At 36.0% G+C, this 14,571-nt stretch overlaps 1 protein-coding gene across 1 annotated transcript; it reads right to left on the reverse strand.

Annotated features, from left to right (window-relative positions):
- Positions 1 to 5,317: 5,317 nt before the first annotated feature.
- LOC141440331 (vitellin-degrading protease-like) lies at positions 5,318 to 12,346 on the reverse strand. Its single transcript, XM_074104837.1, has 5 exons — positions 12,286 to 12,346; positions 11,635 to 11,806; positions 10,429 to 10,681; positions 6,792 to 6,941; positions 5,318 to 5,765 (listed from the first exon to the last, which is right to left on the reverse strand). The coding sequence occupies exons 1-5, from the start codon at positions 12,326 to 12,328 to the stop codon at positions 5,592 to 5,594; spliced, it is 792 nt and encodes a 263-aa protein (XP_073960938.1). The 5' UTR covers positions 12,329 to 12,346; the 3' UTR covers positions 5,318 to 5,591.
- Between the last annotated feature and the right edge of the window lie 2,225 nt (positions 12,347 to 14,571).

Consider the following 14,571-nt stretch of genomic DNA (forward strand, 5'->3'; position numbering starts at 1 on the left):
TCAAGGAAGTTAAAAACTTTTGAAATGCTTCAACGGATGTTTGGAGACAAAGGCTTAAGCAAGGGTTAAATGGCTCCGAATTAGGTAATTTCAACATTTTTCATACATACGTCTCTGTAAAAAAAAAATATTCTTTACATATATGTTTGTGTTTATAAACTTATTTTCTGTCCAACTTTCTTGCGGCGCTCACTACTTGGCAATGATCAACGTGGTCTTTCCGAAAGTGCTGGCAGTACAAAAATGACATGTAAAAGACCCCTTTGCGGCCTAGGTACTTACAAAATAAACAACAGGTTTAATTTTGATGATTACTTATATTATTATCGCCCACTGCTGAGCCTTTTCATTTTCACGGCACTTTGCCCGGTCCTGAGCCAGTCTCATCCTCAGCTTACCAGTCGACTGCATAATGTGATCTTGTGATTGTGACCAACGGGCCGAAGGTATAAAACGGTGGTTTTGGTGGTATAAGGAATAATTGCAGGTGCCGTCTTTAAGAAAGCACGCCTTTACGTTTCCATAAACGACCTATTGTTGATATTTGATGCTTTATAGCGACCGCTGAATACGAGCAGCACTGCGAATCCTGTAGCTCAGGGGTTCTCAAACCGTGCCCTAGGGCGCCCTGGTGTGTGCACCCGAGAGCGCCGCGTGGCCTCTTGTCACCTCGAAAACTTAGGCAATCTGGTGAAAATTATCATTACTTATTTCACTGCACAAACCTGCGAAGCAATTCAATGGTGTGTGTGAAGTTCCCAATCTGCACTGGGCCCGCGTGGGAACTATGGCCCAAACCCTCTCATTCTGAGGAGAGGCCTGTGCCCTGCAGTGGGACGTATATAGGCTGGGATGATGGGATGATGATTTCAACCAGCTTGTCTCCCTAGCTGCGAGGGCACCGTGACGAAATACTTACTAAGCTTAAAATAATTGCGCCGTAAACTAAAAAAGTTTGGGAACCCTTGCCTTAGATACCTTTTTTGTCACTTATTACCTTTTCAATGAGGGCTATCGTTTTTTGTCTCACTAGATGGCGCACTGTTGCGTGAGGTTTTTAAGTATGGTTTTGAAAGTCTGTTATTACGGGCGTGAAAACAAAGTTTAGATTAAAATCATATTTAATACACCCTAAAAACCGTGCCATAAAAATATCGAGCATGCCACAGTGTTGCATAGTCCCTGTTTTGTTCGGAAAAGGCCTCCGAGGACAAAGGTTTCCGAAAGACAAAACTGTCTCAAAACACAGACATTCATTGCCCGGAACGCATATTTGCCATAATTAATTTCTGATATTGCAAAAATATTCACAAAATTATTCTAATTATAAATAAACCCGCGTAGCTCACCCAAAAACTATGAGATTTGACATTTCGGAGACCTCACGCTACACTAGCGCCTCTAGCGGCGAATTCATTCGCGATAGCCCTCATTGTTGTGTGTTCAAAATAGATCAGAAATTCATAACCGTACATCTAAAAGAGAATATACTCTTTACCTGCTTACAGAACCAGCTGTTGTCAGGTGAAAATGTGAATGTTGTGTTCGATTAAACACGAGTACCCGGGTAGTATCATCTGTCATTGCGTTCATTGAAACGAAATAAATAACGCTCTCCTAGTTACTATTTGGGGCAATGTAACTCTAGTTGCACAATTTGGAATTTTCTTTCTCAAGTGGAAAGATTTCTTGGATATGTGCCATTTTGAGAAAGCATGTGTACGAAGATGGTTCACTTGGAAAGTTCAAATTTGAACTCACTCTGTCGTGAATGCATTAGAATCACTCCCATTGGAAAAGTAAAACTAGGAACTCGACGAAATTCTACTATGGTAAATAAAAAGTGCGAACAAAACAAACAGAGATGGCATCATATTTATCCGTCAAATAAATTTAATCAATGGATGGTGTAACAGGGGGTAAATCTCCAAGTATCATGGCCCGGATTAGAGACATGAATTTTGACGCGGGTCTTTTTAACCCCCGACGCAAAAAGAGGAATGTTATAAGTTTGACCGCTATGTGTGTCTGTGTGTCTGTTTGTGGCACCGCGCTCTTAAATGGTTAGACCGATTTCAATGCGGTTTTTTATCTGAAAGCAGGTTTTCTAGCGATGATTCTTAGACATATTTTATCAAAATCGGTTCAGCCGTTTTTGGAATATTAAAAGTTGAAGTGACAAAGTCGGGGGTTTTCCAATATTTTTTATTTTCGAACGTTAGGTAATGAAATCTACAGAAGTCCCTGCTTGTTTTTTGTTTTTACTTTTCCCCAAATGTATTATCTTTGGCTGCATAAGCCTTGTACATCGAAAGGTGTTATCTGCCCGTTAAGCTACCGGATTCAGGCTCTTGTAAAGCGCAGTTTAAGTACTTTCCGAATACACTTTGAAGTTCCTTGCGTATGTTTGTGTATGAATAGTTCCTGCGCCAAGAATTCAAATTAACTTGGCTCTCTTTGAACATTAAGTTGTAAAAGTCCTTCAGTGTTTAAGTTAAGCGGGCGTAATTGTTTTTAGTTGAACGGAAAATAATGTAGTCATTCTGTCCGTGTTTAATTTATCTGTTTATCAAGAATTTTTTAATCTATGACCTTTCAAGCAAATATAAGGTGCTAACAAATTAGGTACCAATATTTTTACAGCTCATAGTAGGTACTCGTCTCTAGGAGTAGACTTAAGTATAAAATATGTAAAAGTTTTAGTTACTTTTTGAAGATCATTAGAGATTCAATTTTACTGCGTAAAAACACCCTGTTAATGAGATAATTAATAGTCAGTTATTAAAACTTCTTTGACTGTCTTGCCTGTCACGAGTAACTGGCCACTTCAGTTAGATACATAAATATCAAAGTCACAATGCTTACTAAAAGTTTTTCCGCCAATCGTTGACGGTTCTGACAAACGACGGTTCACTTGACAGAAAGTGTTAAATACCTTTTCAATCAAATGCACAGCCTGATTATGTTTTGGGTGGAACGATAATTTATTTATTTTGTTCCGGAAATTATAAAACATAAATATCGTATAAAAAGTTTTCTTAATTTATATTTAAAGTTAATTGTTGTGATCTAATTTAAAGTCTCTTAAAATATTGGTAGGTACTTAATTTGTTAGCACCTTATATTAACATAGTGGATTTAAACCCGAGCGCCTCTAAAGTTTTTCGGAATTTATGTGCAAAATGACATTAAAATTTTTACATAAACAAAGTTTGAATATTTCCCTAACCCACCCTTCTATAATAATCTTAAATTACAACTACGATATATGTACGCATGTATGCCAAATTTTAGGTCTCTAGCACCAGTGGTTTAGGCTGTGTTTTCTGTCAGTCAATCAATTACGGTACTGTTTTATACTGGGCAAAATAATAAACAGAGACAAGAGATTTACTATTCCCGTGGTGCGACTTTAGGTTCACGGCTTTTTAAGCTCGTAAGGCCCAAGGTCTTAAATTTAGGACATTTACGTCAAAACTATTGCCAATTTCATAAAAAAATGGCATTAAGTTTTAAATTGTATTGATCATAATTGGCGTGGGTCTTACGAAGATAAGTCACGTTACGATTACAACTACAGTCGGAAAAAGTATTAGATAATAATAACAATTATATAACGTATTTTTGTTATTCATATGAGTAAAGTACGACATAATAATATAAGATCTGTTAATACGCAAAGATCCTGTTCATAGGAAGTAGAAATTCAATAAGAATTTTAAAAAACACTTCACCGCCGGCCGGGAAATTGTTTTTTTGACTATTTAAATGCACGTTTTGATTACGAGTCAACCCAAACAGCCAAATTTTCATGAAGATCAAAATCCTTCTATCGATTTTTTAAAAATTACACAGATTTAATTAAGAAAGAATCGGCGTATTTAAAAATGTGTAAATGTATCTTTCACTCTTTTTTTTAATATTTCGAGTTCAAGCACAATTCAAATACCGAAAAAAAGTTAACAAAATTAAATTGCCGAATTAAATAAAAAGCGTTTTCCGCCACTTTAAACTGTAATTTAGTGTTAAAAAACCAAATGTCATTTAAATTTTTTTTTTAATTCATATAATACATATTATTTTAAATTAAATTATTATTTTTAGTCGTGTCGTGTACTTTAAAAATTAAAAAAAAAACTAGTATTTCCGATCGCGAGAAAAACCCGAAAAAGAAGCTTGAAGTAAATTTTAAAGCCTTGCCCAAGCATTTAACTTAAAAATTTAACAATTTTGCTTTATTAGAGATAAACATTAGGTATATATGCCTCAGTGAAAGTGGCAATTCGTGTATTCATATTTATTGACGGACTCAGTTACGCTTCGTCTGTCAAACTCTACTGCACGGCAATAATGTACTATTTTGTCTACTCTCTTTTCTTGGGTAGGTCTTAGTATGAGTAAAATAATAACTAATTTTTTATGACTAATCTAAACATTTACTTTGTTTCCACAAATACAAAACTTCATTTCTGTCATTTTCTGGTAATTAAGTATTAATACAATAATACATGTCAAGTTACAAAATTAAAATAAACTAAATTACAAACTTAGTATAAATTTCTTCAATATCTATTATGGCGTAAGAAGGCTAAGATGATGAAATACATTTACAACGCTGTCAAAATCTCGCTGGAGGGTAATGTTGTCAAAATCTCGCTTTACAGGCGAATTAGGGAATGCAAGTATACAGTAAATCAAGGGTACAGTATAGGGTATACAGTAAATCAAGGTAACTAAATCTCGTACCAGCGTGGGACCTTTTCATAATTGATTTCGCTGTGATTTCTTTGGCAGAGGTATGGAATGTCAATATGACATCAGTAGCACAAAGGTTTCACCGTGGTAAGCGATTCAGTTTCTTTGACTGTACCACTGTTTACTGCAACGATGCAGAAGAATCTGCTGGTTTCAGGCGGTCATTCAAAAAGCCTTGGTGGCCTAGTGGTTTGACCTATCGCCTCTCAAACGGAGGGTCGTGGCCCCCCGTGGTACCCCGGCTCGCACCTCTGAGTTTTTTGAAATTCATGTGCGGAATTACATTCGAAATTTACCACGAGCTTTGCGGTGAAGGAAAACATCGTGAGGAAACCTGCTAAGCAATTCAATGGTGCGTGCGAAGCTACCAATCCGCACTGGGCCCGCGTGGGAACTATAGCCCAAGCCCTCTTGTTCTGAGAGGAGGCTTGTGCCCAGCAGTGGGACGTATATAAGCTGAGATGATGATGATAAGGCGGTCATTGGAAGAGGTTTATCCTCCCGAGTCTTAACTTTTTTTAACGGATGTAGCACTTTTATGACCTAGACTTTAGACTTGGGTCACCAGCTTCGTTATTTTCAATATAATTTCAATATTCTCAAAATTATTTATTCAATGAACAATTTGTGCTTTATAAAGTACATTCGGGCGTTATTCTTAGTGTTGATTTGTTCTTTAAAAAGTACTAAGTGAAGACTCACGAATTTTTTATTGTTAAATGATAGGGGGGAAAACGAACAGGCGGGTCGCTTGATGGAAAGCAATGGACGTCTTTCAGCTGTCAATGATGATGATGATGATGAAAACTTTATCAATATCGATAACTTTATCGTTCTCAAACTCTCAATAGTTGTTTGATCTTCAGGAACAGAATGTTGTCATCCACCCAAGTCCTGAGGGCTGATACCTTGGCATACACCCCTGGGTAGGTGGGACGGGCGCACCCTATTCCCCAGGATACTACTCCAGCAAGTCTGCCATTATGAACCAGGGGGCCACCGCTATCACCCTGTCAATAAATAAATGAAAATTAATTAATTAATAGTTCATTACTTGGAAGAGAGGTTATGACGATGTCTGGTTTTTAAGCGTTTTACGTATATTGTTGTCTAGTTAGCAGGCTTTTTTGAATGATATTAAATAATAAATATTATTGTATTTTTTTGATAATTTTTCAATATTATTGTTGTTTTTTTCTATTTTTAATGTATTTCAATTATGCTTTTTATGTAATGTGCGAGGTCCGAATAAAATATTTCTATTTCTATATTTTAAATTTGAAACATACAATTTTTTAATCGATAGCTTAGTATCACACACATTCATACAAACTTTCGCCTATATAATATTGAGTTTACTGCGTTTTTTAATGCTAACTTACACGATTTTACTAGCGCTGTTTAACAGCACTGAGGCTCCTTTCTACCAAAGATATGCGAGAATATGTTTCGAGGAATATAAGGTGGGCTCTATAACAGAAGCTAAAAAATTAAACCACAGCTTCCACTCTTAATTTTGAGCTAATTTAGTTCTACAACTTTTGAAAATAACTTGTATTATGATTTTTATTATAGTTTAAAGTTTAATTGGACAAACAATGTATTGCGAAATCCGTCAGTTCGTTACGTGACAGGCGATGTCATTTAGGCTATTGGATGCCGTACATTAAAAATACCATTTAATTTGTTTGGAATAAACATAATAATAAAATTACTTAATTTTGAAAGTTGCAAAGTTGTTTTTTGCTCCTGTTACAGGGTCCACCAGGTATACTCAGCGGCACAAAATTTGGCCCAGCCTTCATACAAAATTACCGATTTTGCGTACATTTGACGGCCTGATTTTTGCCGCTTAGTTTATTTTTATTAGCCAATAGAAACGCTTAATTTACCTATCCTCGCACAGCACATCTCTGGTGGAAACAGCAGAGCGGAGCGAGGCGAGGTAGATGAAGCGTTTCTATTGGTTCTTGAAAAACACATTGCTCGCAACACATCCTCGCACATTTCTGGTGAAAACGGAGCCAGATACTAACCTGACAAGCGTCCTTCCCACCGCTGGGCACGCCAGCGCACAGCATTCTAGGAGTGATGCTGTACATCGGCGCGTAAGCAGCATTGCAAACGTGCTCGTTCACCTTGGGTACAGACACCTTCTGGAGAGTGCGGGGCTTGCCACCACCTTCCTAAAATTATTTTTTTTTATCCATTATCGTCATATCAGCCGTAGGACGTCCATTGGACATAGGGTTCCTTCATAAACGGATTTCAGAAACCTGCTACATAAAAAAGTAAAGAAACAAAAGTGCGTCTTAAATAGTAGAAGATCCAAGCCCTGATCCCCTTCCAAAATAACCCTAACCTAACCTTACCTAACAGCGCTTACGTTGATAGGTATACAATTTGTTCTATTATCTAATCAAGTGAAAGTAATTGGCATCGACATAACTGTTTAAGTTTCTACCTGGCAACATAGTTGTTCGTCCAGGTAAACAATATCAAACCCAACGTCTACATATTCTATAGGTTTCATACTTTTAAGTCAATATAAAATTTTCTTATTATCTCGATGATGCCACAAAAAATTAAGAAATCATATTTTTAAAAATATTTAAAAATAGCCTATCCAGGATTTTTTACCAAATCCATTTCTAATATATTTTATAATATATACTCAATTTATTATCAAATAGGTTTCATTCTATGATTGTTTTTTTTGGAGTATTTTTGTATTTTTTATTTCAACTCCAAATTTGTTACTTTTACGGGTATCCCGTGAAACCATAGCATTCCCAGCGCTGGTCTCTTTTTCTTGGTTTTCTGTGCATCCATGTGTCAGTTTGTATTTTCGATAAGGTTTCATTCTGTTATCAGACCGGTTAAGATATTTTCAAGTTCGAATCTTAGACCAAAAAATGCACTGCAAAAACCGCTGAAATCCGTTTAGTAAAAATTTATAGAAGTTGGCTAAGATTGACTACTGTAGCGCACCCTGGGCGTTAAAATACGAAAAAAAGTAAAAACCAAAGTGGGTCTTAAAAAAGTATTACAAGAACCGCAGAAATGTAATTAGTTCGAATTTATAGAAGCTGGTTAAGAGTGACTTCATAGCACACTGGCTATGAAAGAAGAGCGTATATTGTGTCTACAATACCAATTCATATTATTAATTTCCGCTCTATATTATAACGCATTCCTGAGAAAAAGATTATTGACAGTCGAACGGATGTACGAAAAATTGATCACAATAAAAGTTCTGTTTTTGCTGACAAAGGTGCGAAGGTACGCCTAAGTAAAATCTTTATAAACGATGTCTTTGTTGTAATATATATTTACACATGAAAACACTGATGTATTTTAATTTATGCAAACTCCACTCTGTAGTCTCTGTAATGAGAGCTTACAACATGCTCTGTATTATCTCAACTTTGCGCGCAGGTTATTCAAAAAGTTTAAAACTTATAATATTTTAAGCTGGCCGACTTTATAACACAACCTTCTTTATGTAAAATAAAGAGGTACTTTGCTTTTTTTATAACGATGTGAGCAATTAGATTTATGTTAGTCTTATTTCAAGTTTTCTTTCTCTGAAATATATGAAAAGGTATATCAAAATTCAACGTGGAAGTGAAACCAGCAATGGATGCAGACACCTTCTCTTATGCAGACACCCTTTTGCATCGATAGGACTAAAACATTGTTAGTCATATTTTGTAATGTGTCAGTCAGTTTGTTAATCTCTCATAAGTATAAAGAAAATATATATATTTTTAGCTTAGTACGAACCTCCAAATTACAAATTAGACAAATACCATCCTAATCATCTTCTACTAACAAGCGTACCTACTAGCTTTGATGCTATAAAATTGAAAGTAATATCTCTTTTTAGGGTTTCGTAGCCAAATGGCAAAAAACGGAACCCTTAAGGATTCGTCATTGTCTGTCTGTGTCCGTCCGCATGTCACAGCCACTTTTTCCGAAACTATAGGAAGTATGCTATTGAAACTTGGTAAGTAGATGTATTCTGTGAACCGCATTAAGATTTTCACCCAAAAATAGAAAAAAAAAATTGTGGGTTCCACATACTTAGAACTGAAACTCAATTTTTTTTATCAAACCCATACGTGTGGGGTATCTATGGATAGGTCTTCAAAAATGATATTGAGGTTTCTAATATCATTTTTTTCTGAACTGAATAGTTTGCGCGAGAGACACTTTCAAATTGGTAAAATGTGTGATCCCCCCTGTAACTTCTAAAATAAGAGAATAATAAAACTAAAAAAATATTATGATGTACATTACCATGCAAACTTCAACCGAAAATTGGTTTGAACGAGATCTAGTAAGTAGTTTTTTTTAATCCGTCATAAATCGTAAAGTAAAGGAAACTTTTATATTATCTTAGGGTGTTACCAGACCAATCGATCGATCATCGATCGACGGCATCGATCGATGGTAGAACCGATTGGTCGACGTCGATCGATTGTTTCTACCAGACCAATCGATCGACGTCGATCGATGCCGTCGATCGATAATCGATCGATTTATAAATCGATCGACGTCAACCGGTATCCGTCGATCGATTGTTCCTACCAGACCAGTTGATCGACTTCGATCGACGTCGATCGATGCCGTCGATCGATAATCGATCGATTGGTCTGGTAACACCCTAACTTGCTGTTACGGAACCCTTCATGGGCGAGTCCGAGTCGCACTTGGCCGCCTTTTTTGTTTTGCCTTTTTCATTTAGACATCAAAAAATAAATATTTTCTGCTACCGGCTACATCAAAAACAACCCAACTTCTAGCAAGGACTTAACGTCACTTTTGCGACATGTGTCAGTATCGACGAAAACGACGTTATTTCTTTATAAAGTAAATTCCTTCATAATATAATATCGCGGTAACCCACATCACTTCTTTTTTGTCACATAGAATATCTTAATACATAATGACATTTATTTGTCGCGCTAACTAAATCGCTATCGTTTTAGATTCCCTTTTTAATTTAGCTAGTCTTTATTATGTTCTCTTTAATCTCTTTGGTCTTTTTTGGTCTTTATGGAATGTTAATTATTGCCAGTGACTTTGTTTGCGAAGAACTCGTTTATCGCTGTTCTGTAACTGTGTCCTATTAAAGATTAAAGGAAAAAAACAATTAATATCAGCACAACTTTAAGGAGGTTGCAGACGGATTAATATCTTATTTCCCATTCACAATATGGAAGTATAGCATGTTGATGATATTTATGCACGCTTGTTGTGTCGACGTATAATTATGGTACTGCACCTCCGTAACTTCGCAATACGGATGTTCAATAGAGCGATACCTGGCAATCAACTATATTTATCATAGCCATCTATGGAAAGATTGAGGTATTTTTTTATTGTAAATATCTGCACTATACTGGGATTCCCCTAGGGTAACAGTCACCTGCATTAATATCTGCCAACACCAGGGGGCGTGCAAAATATCTGACTCATCCTACCGGCCTAGAAATAGAATCATATCAGATATTTTGCACGCTCTGTTGTGTTTGTGCAGAAATTGGTACTGGTGCACTGCACCTCACGTAACTTCGTCAACCAAATGGTGGTAGCAGCGATACCTGGCGGAAATCAACTCTCCTGTCACTGTTATCCCTTATCACAATAGGATTATTTTATACTTACTTCTATGGCTCCCCATCCACTAACTTCAGTGAGCGCACCATCGTCAATTTCTTCTCCATGTCCAACCATCCCTATAGGTTTAACGGTATCACTAAATTCCAAAGGCGTTTTTAACTTCAGCAGTCCTATATCGCTGTCCATCTTCGTGTAAGAAAACTTCGGGTGATACATGAAATCTGCCACTTGAATTAGAGTACCCCCTTCTTGACTTGACGAAGATCCTACGCGCACTTGGAAGTTAAGTGGGTTTGATCTGAAAAAAGAAACGTAAAAAGGTACTAAATTTAAGCTAGAACCTACTTAAAAAACTTTTGTTTATATGACCTATGTTATAAAATAGCGTAAACGGTAATAACCTTGTTTAAAAAATTTAGTTTAAAATACAAAAAAAAAAAATTAATCATCATTTTTATTCGTGTAAGTATAGACGAAACAAAAATTACATTTTGTGTCAGACTTTTTAAAGTTGACATCATAAATTACTTCATTGATTCAGTCGTTACTTTCTGTCGTTACAAGTCTATATTATCAATGAACAACTGTAGTTCAAACAAAATACAAATATAATAATGTAGGGTTTTGATCTCAAGCAAATGTACCTAACTACTTAGAGGCCATTGTACCAATCCATACTAATATTATAAATGCGAAAGTGTGTGTGTTTGTGTGTATGTTTTGTCCGTCTTTCACGCCATAACGGAGCGACGGATCGACGTGATTTTTGGCATAAAGATAGTTTATGGACCCGAGAGTGACATAGGCTACTTTTTATCCCGGAAAAATGCACAGTTCCTGAGGGAACAGCGCGCGATAGCCGAATACCACGCGGGCGGAGCCGCGGGCAAAAGCTACTTGATATTATAAATGCGAAACTTCGTCTATTTGTATGTTTGTCCGTCTTTCACGTTGAAATGGAGCGACGGATCAACGTGATTTTTAGCATAGGGATAGTTTATTGGCCAGAGAGTGACATAAGCTACTTTTTATCACGGAAAAATGCACAATTCCCAAGGGAACAATATTTGAATAGATAAAAAGACAACTCCGCAAAAAACTGAGCAGGGGTCTTAAAATAACATCAGTTTGATGATTATAATTTCGCATAGGAAAGTAGCAATCATGATTACTTAAACTATCAACTACCTATTATGTAATCCGATAAAATAAACTAATTATGTATTGATGATGTCACTGGCAAATAAATACCCATAAATGCAATGCGCCGCGGTAACAATTATATCTTCAGAAATGATGGTGCCCCCACATGAATGCTGTCCTCTGTTCACTAGAGACACTTGGTACGGCGCTTCGCTAATGTCAATATCATCTCCGCCAACAATCCTTACATCTTCGATGCTTTTGGGTGTTGGTGTTGACACTAGAAAAAAATTATAAACGGTTATCTGACTACATTGAATTGACCCGTACCATTGATTTGATTATGATCTGTACCACTACCATGAGTTGTAGAGGCTGTACAATTCTCCATATAAATAATTTACGCCGTCGCTACTGTAAACTCATGGTCCGTCCCCTTTTGTTCTGAGAGGAGGCCTGTGCCCAGCAGTGGGACGTATATAGGCTGGGATGATGATGAACGGAGGGGAAAGAACGGAGGCCGTATTGCCTCAATTTGGCTAACGTTTCTGGCGCTCGAGTTTGCAATCAAATGACAGTTTTTGTGTGCGAAATCTGTCATTTGATTGCGATCGCGAGCGTCAGAAACGTTGAAACGTTAGGCCATGCGGCCTCGGGTTGTCAAAGACATGATACCAGACGGAATACACCGGGTAAGCCTTTAACAATTTGGCGACTTTAAAAAAAACGAATAGTTCAGCGACTTTTAAATAGACTTACCAACAAGTCCCAACAAAGCAAAGCCTAACACCCTATTAAGCATCTTGAAAATAACTGGAATAACTGTAGAGATAACAATTAATTCAAGTTTATATACCTTCTAGTTACAAAATAAAGAATTAAGGCCAGAATCATTAACTGATAAAGGGAACCTTCACATCGTTTAAAGGGCTTGACTGATAATTGCGAAGTTTTAAGTGTTGCATCAATATTGGTCAGGATCCCATTTGTTTTGATTAAATTAGACTAGGTAAGTATTCATAAGCCGAGTTTAGACTTGCAAGAAAAATCATGCAAGTTGCAAAACCTGCGGCGCTCGATTGACCACTACAAACTCAGTGACTTTACGGCATCGTAGTGTAATGCAACTTGCACGATTTTTCTTGCAATTCTAAACTCGGCTTTACACTGTGTTTACTTACTTTATTAGGCTGCGTTTCCACCAGAGATGTGCGAGGATGTGTTGCGAGGAATGTATTTTTCATGAACAATTTTATTGTCTCTGTGCACGACATCTTTTTTGGCTCTGATGCTCTGACGTTTTGAAATTTCATCGCGACATTGTGGCCAAAATCAAACCTATAACGCAAAAACTACTAGACACTGGCAAAATTGTCCTCGAATTAATTTTTTAGTAATAAAATTACTGTGATACCGTGATTTGGGTGATACAAAAGGTTGTGAATTCATTTTTGGTCATTAAAATGAAATAAGGTACTTACCTAAGTAAAATTTATTCAAAAAGTGTGTTTTATTTTCGTTATGTCAGGGTTTGTTTACTTCATGTTTAATTGTACTTTTACTGTAAAACGAAAAGATAAAGCTATCTTATTGGTTTCTTTGAATAATAGTAAAATTATATAATTGCTCTTATATCGCTAGTAATAAATTAAATATCGTTTTCAGATCAAAATGAGTATCATTTTGAAGACCGGTTTTGTGAGTATCACTCAATATAAAATTTCAACCACAAACCGTTTCATAAGGAAAATTGTTGCTGGACATGTCCGAGATGTAGAGGAATTAAGAACTAAACAGGGACAGTGTTCAATAATTCAAGCTAGCATCATAACACAAACATCTATTACTAAAATTAGGTAGTTAAAGTATACAAATTGCTTTGTTAATGACTTTGTTGACAGATGACAGAGCCTAGATTATTTCTTCTTTTGGCCACTATGAGCGCTGCGATAGATTTCATTACCACCACCTAGTACTTCGCACCCTCTCAATAGAAATGCTTCATTTACCTATCTTCGCACAACACCGCTCTGATGGAAACAACTGAGCGGAGCGAGGCGAGGTAAATGAAGCGTTCCTATTGGTTCATGACTAACACATTCCTCGCAACACATCCTCGCACTTCTCTGATTGGAACGCAGCCTTAGATTGTCTATGTAGCTATTGAATGATATCAGGCACTCAAAAATTTCATTCTCCTATCTATAGAATTGAAAGAAATTCGAGAGTAGATAGTATTAAAAAAAATTTGAGCCGGTCACTATTTTTAATGGGTCACGACTGTTGAACTTTTAAGTTACTTTAGAAAGGTCTATACCATTCAACTTATTTTTTTCTTGTAGTTTTTAAGTAAGTATTTTTTTTATTTTATTTTTTACTTACAATTTCAAGATTATTTTTTTTGTAATACTTTTTGTAAGCTTGTGTTATCCTCGATCATAATACATTTGGCGCTCTAAGGGTTATACTAAATAGATTGAAAATTACGCGTAATAGATTACATTCCTGTAATTCATGTCAAGGTAAGAATATTGTCATTATTTAATGGACATTTCATAATCATAGTCATTCACGTGAGATTGTTATCATGATAATACATGATAACAATGATAACAGAGGGTCAAGTTGCACGATGATTAACTGCTACATTACAAGGGGCTACGTCGTATAAAGTTAAGTTTCAGCTAAAAAAAAGTTTTTGTTTAAGAGCGTTTACCTACCTACCTACTACCACCTGCTACCTACCTGCTGAGCTGGCAACGTTGCATTTTTGTTAGTTTTTCTCGATTACTCCATAAAACTTGAATGAAAATTAAAAATTTTGTCTGATAGAACACTTCTTAATATATTTTAATGTGTCTACTCCAATAATTATTCGTGATAGACTTTTATTTTCTTTAAAAAACATTAGTTCGTTTTTATAGAATATAAAAGTCTATCATGAATAATTATTGGAGTAGACACATTAATTTATATATTAAGTAGTGTTCTATCAGACAACATTTTTAATTTTCATTTATTTTTTATGAAATAATCGAGAAAAAC

This window comes from Choristoneura fumiferana, chromosome 22 (assembly GCF_025370935.1).
Source record: "Choristoneura fumiferana chromosome 22, NRCan_CFum_1, whole genome shotgun sequence".
NCBI lineage: Eukaryota > Metazoa > Arthropoda > Insecta > Lepidoptera > Tortricidae > Choristoneura > Choristoneura fumiferana.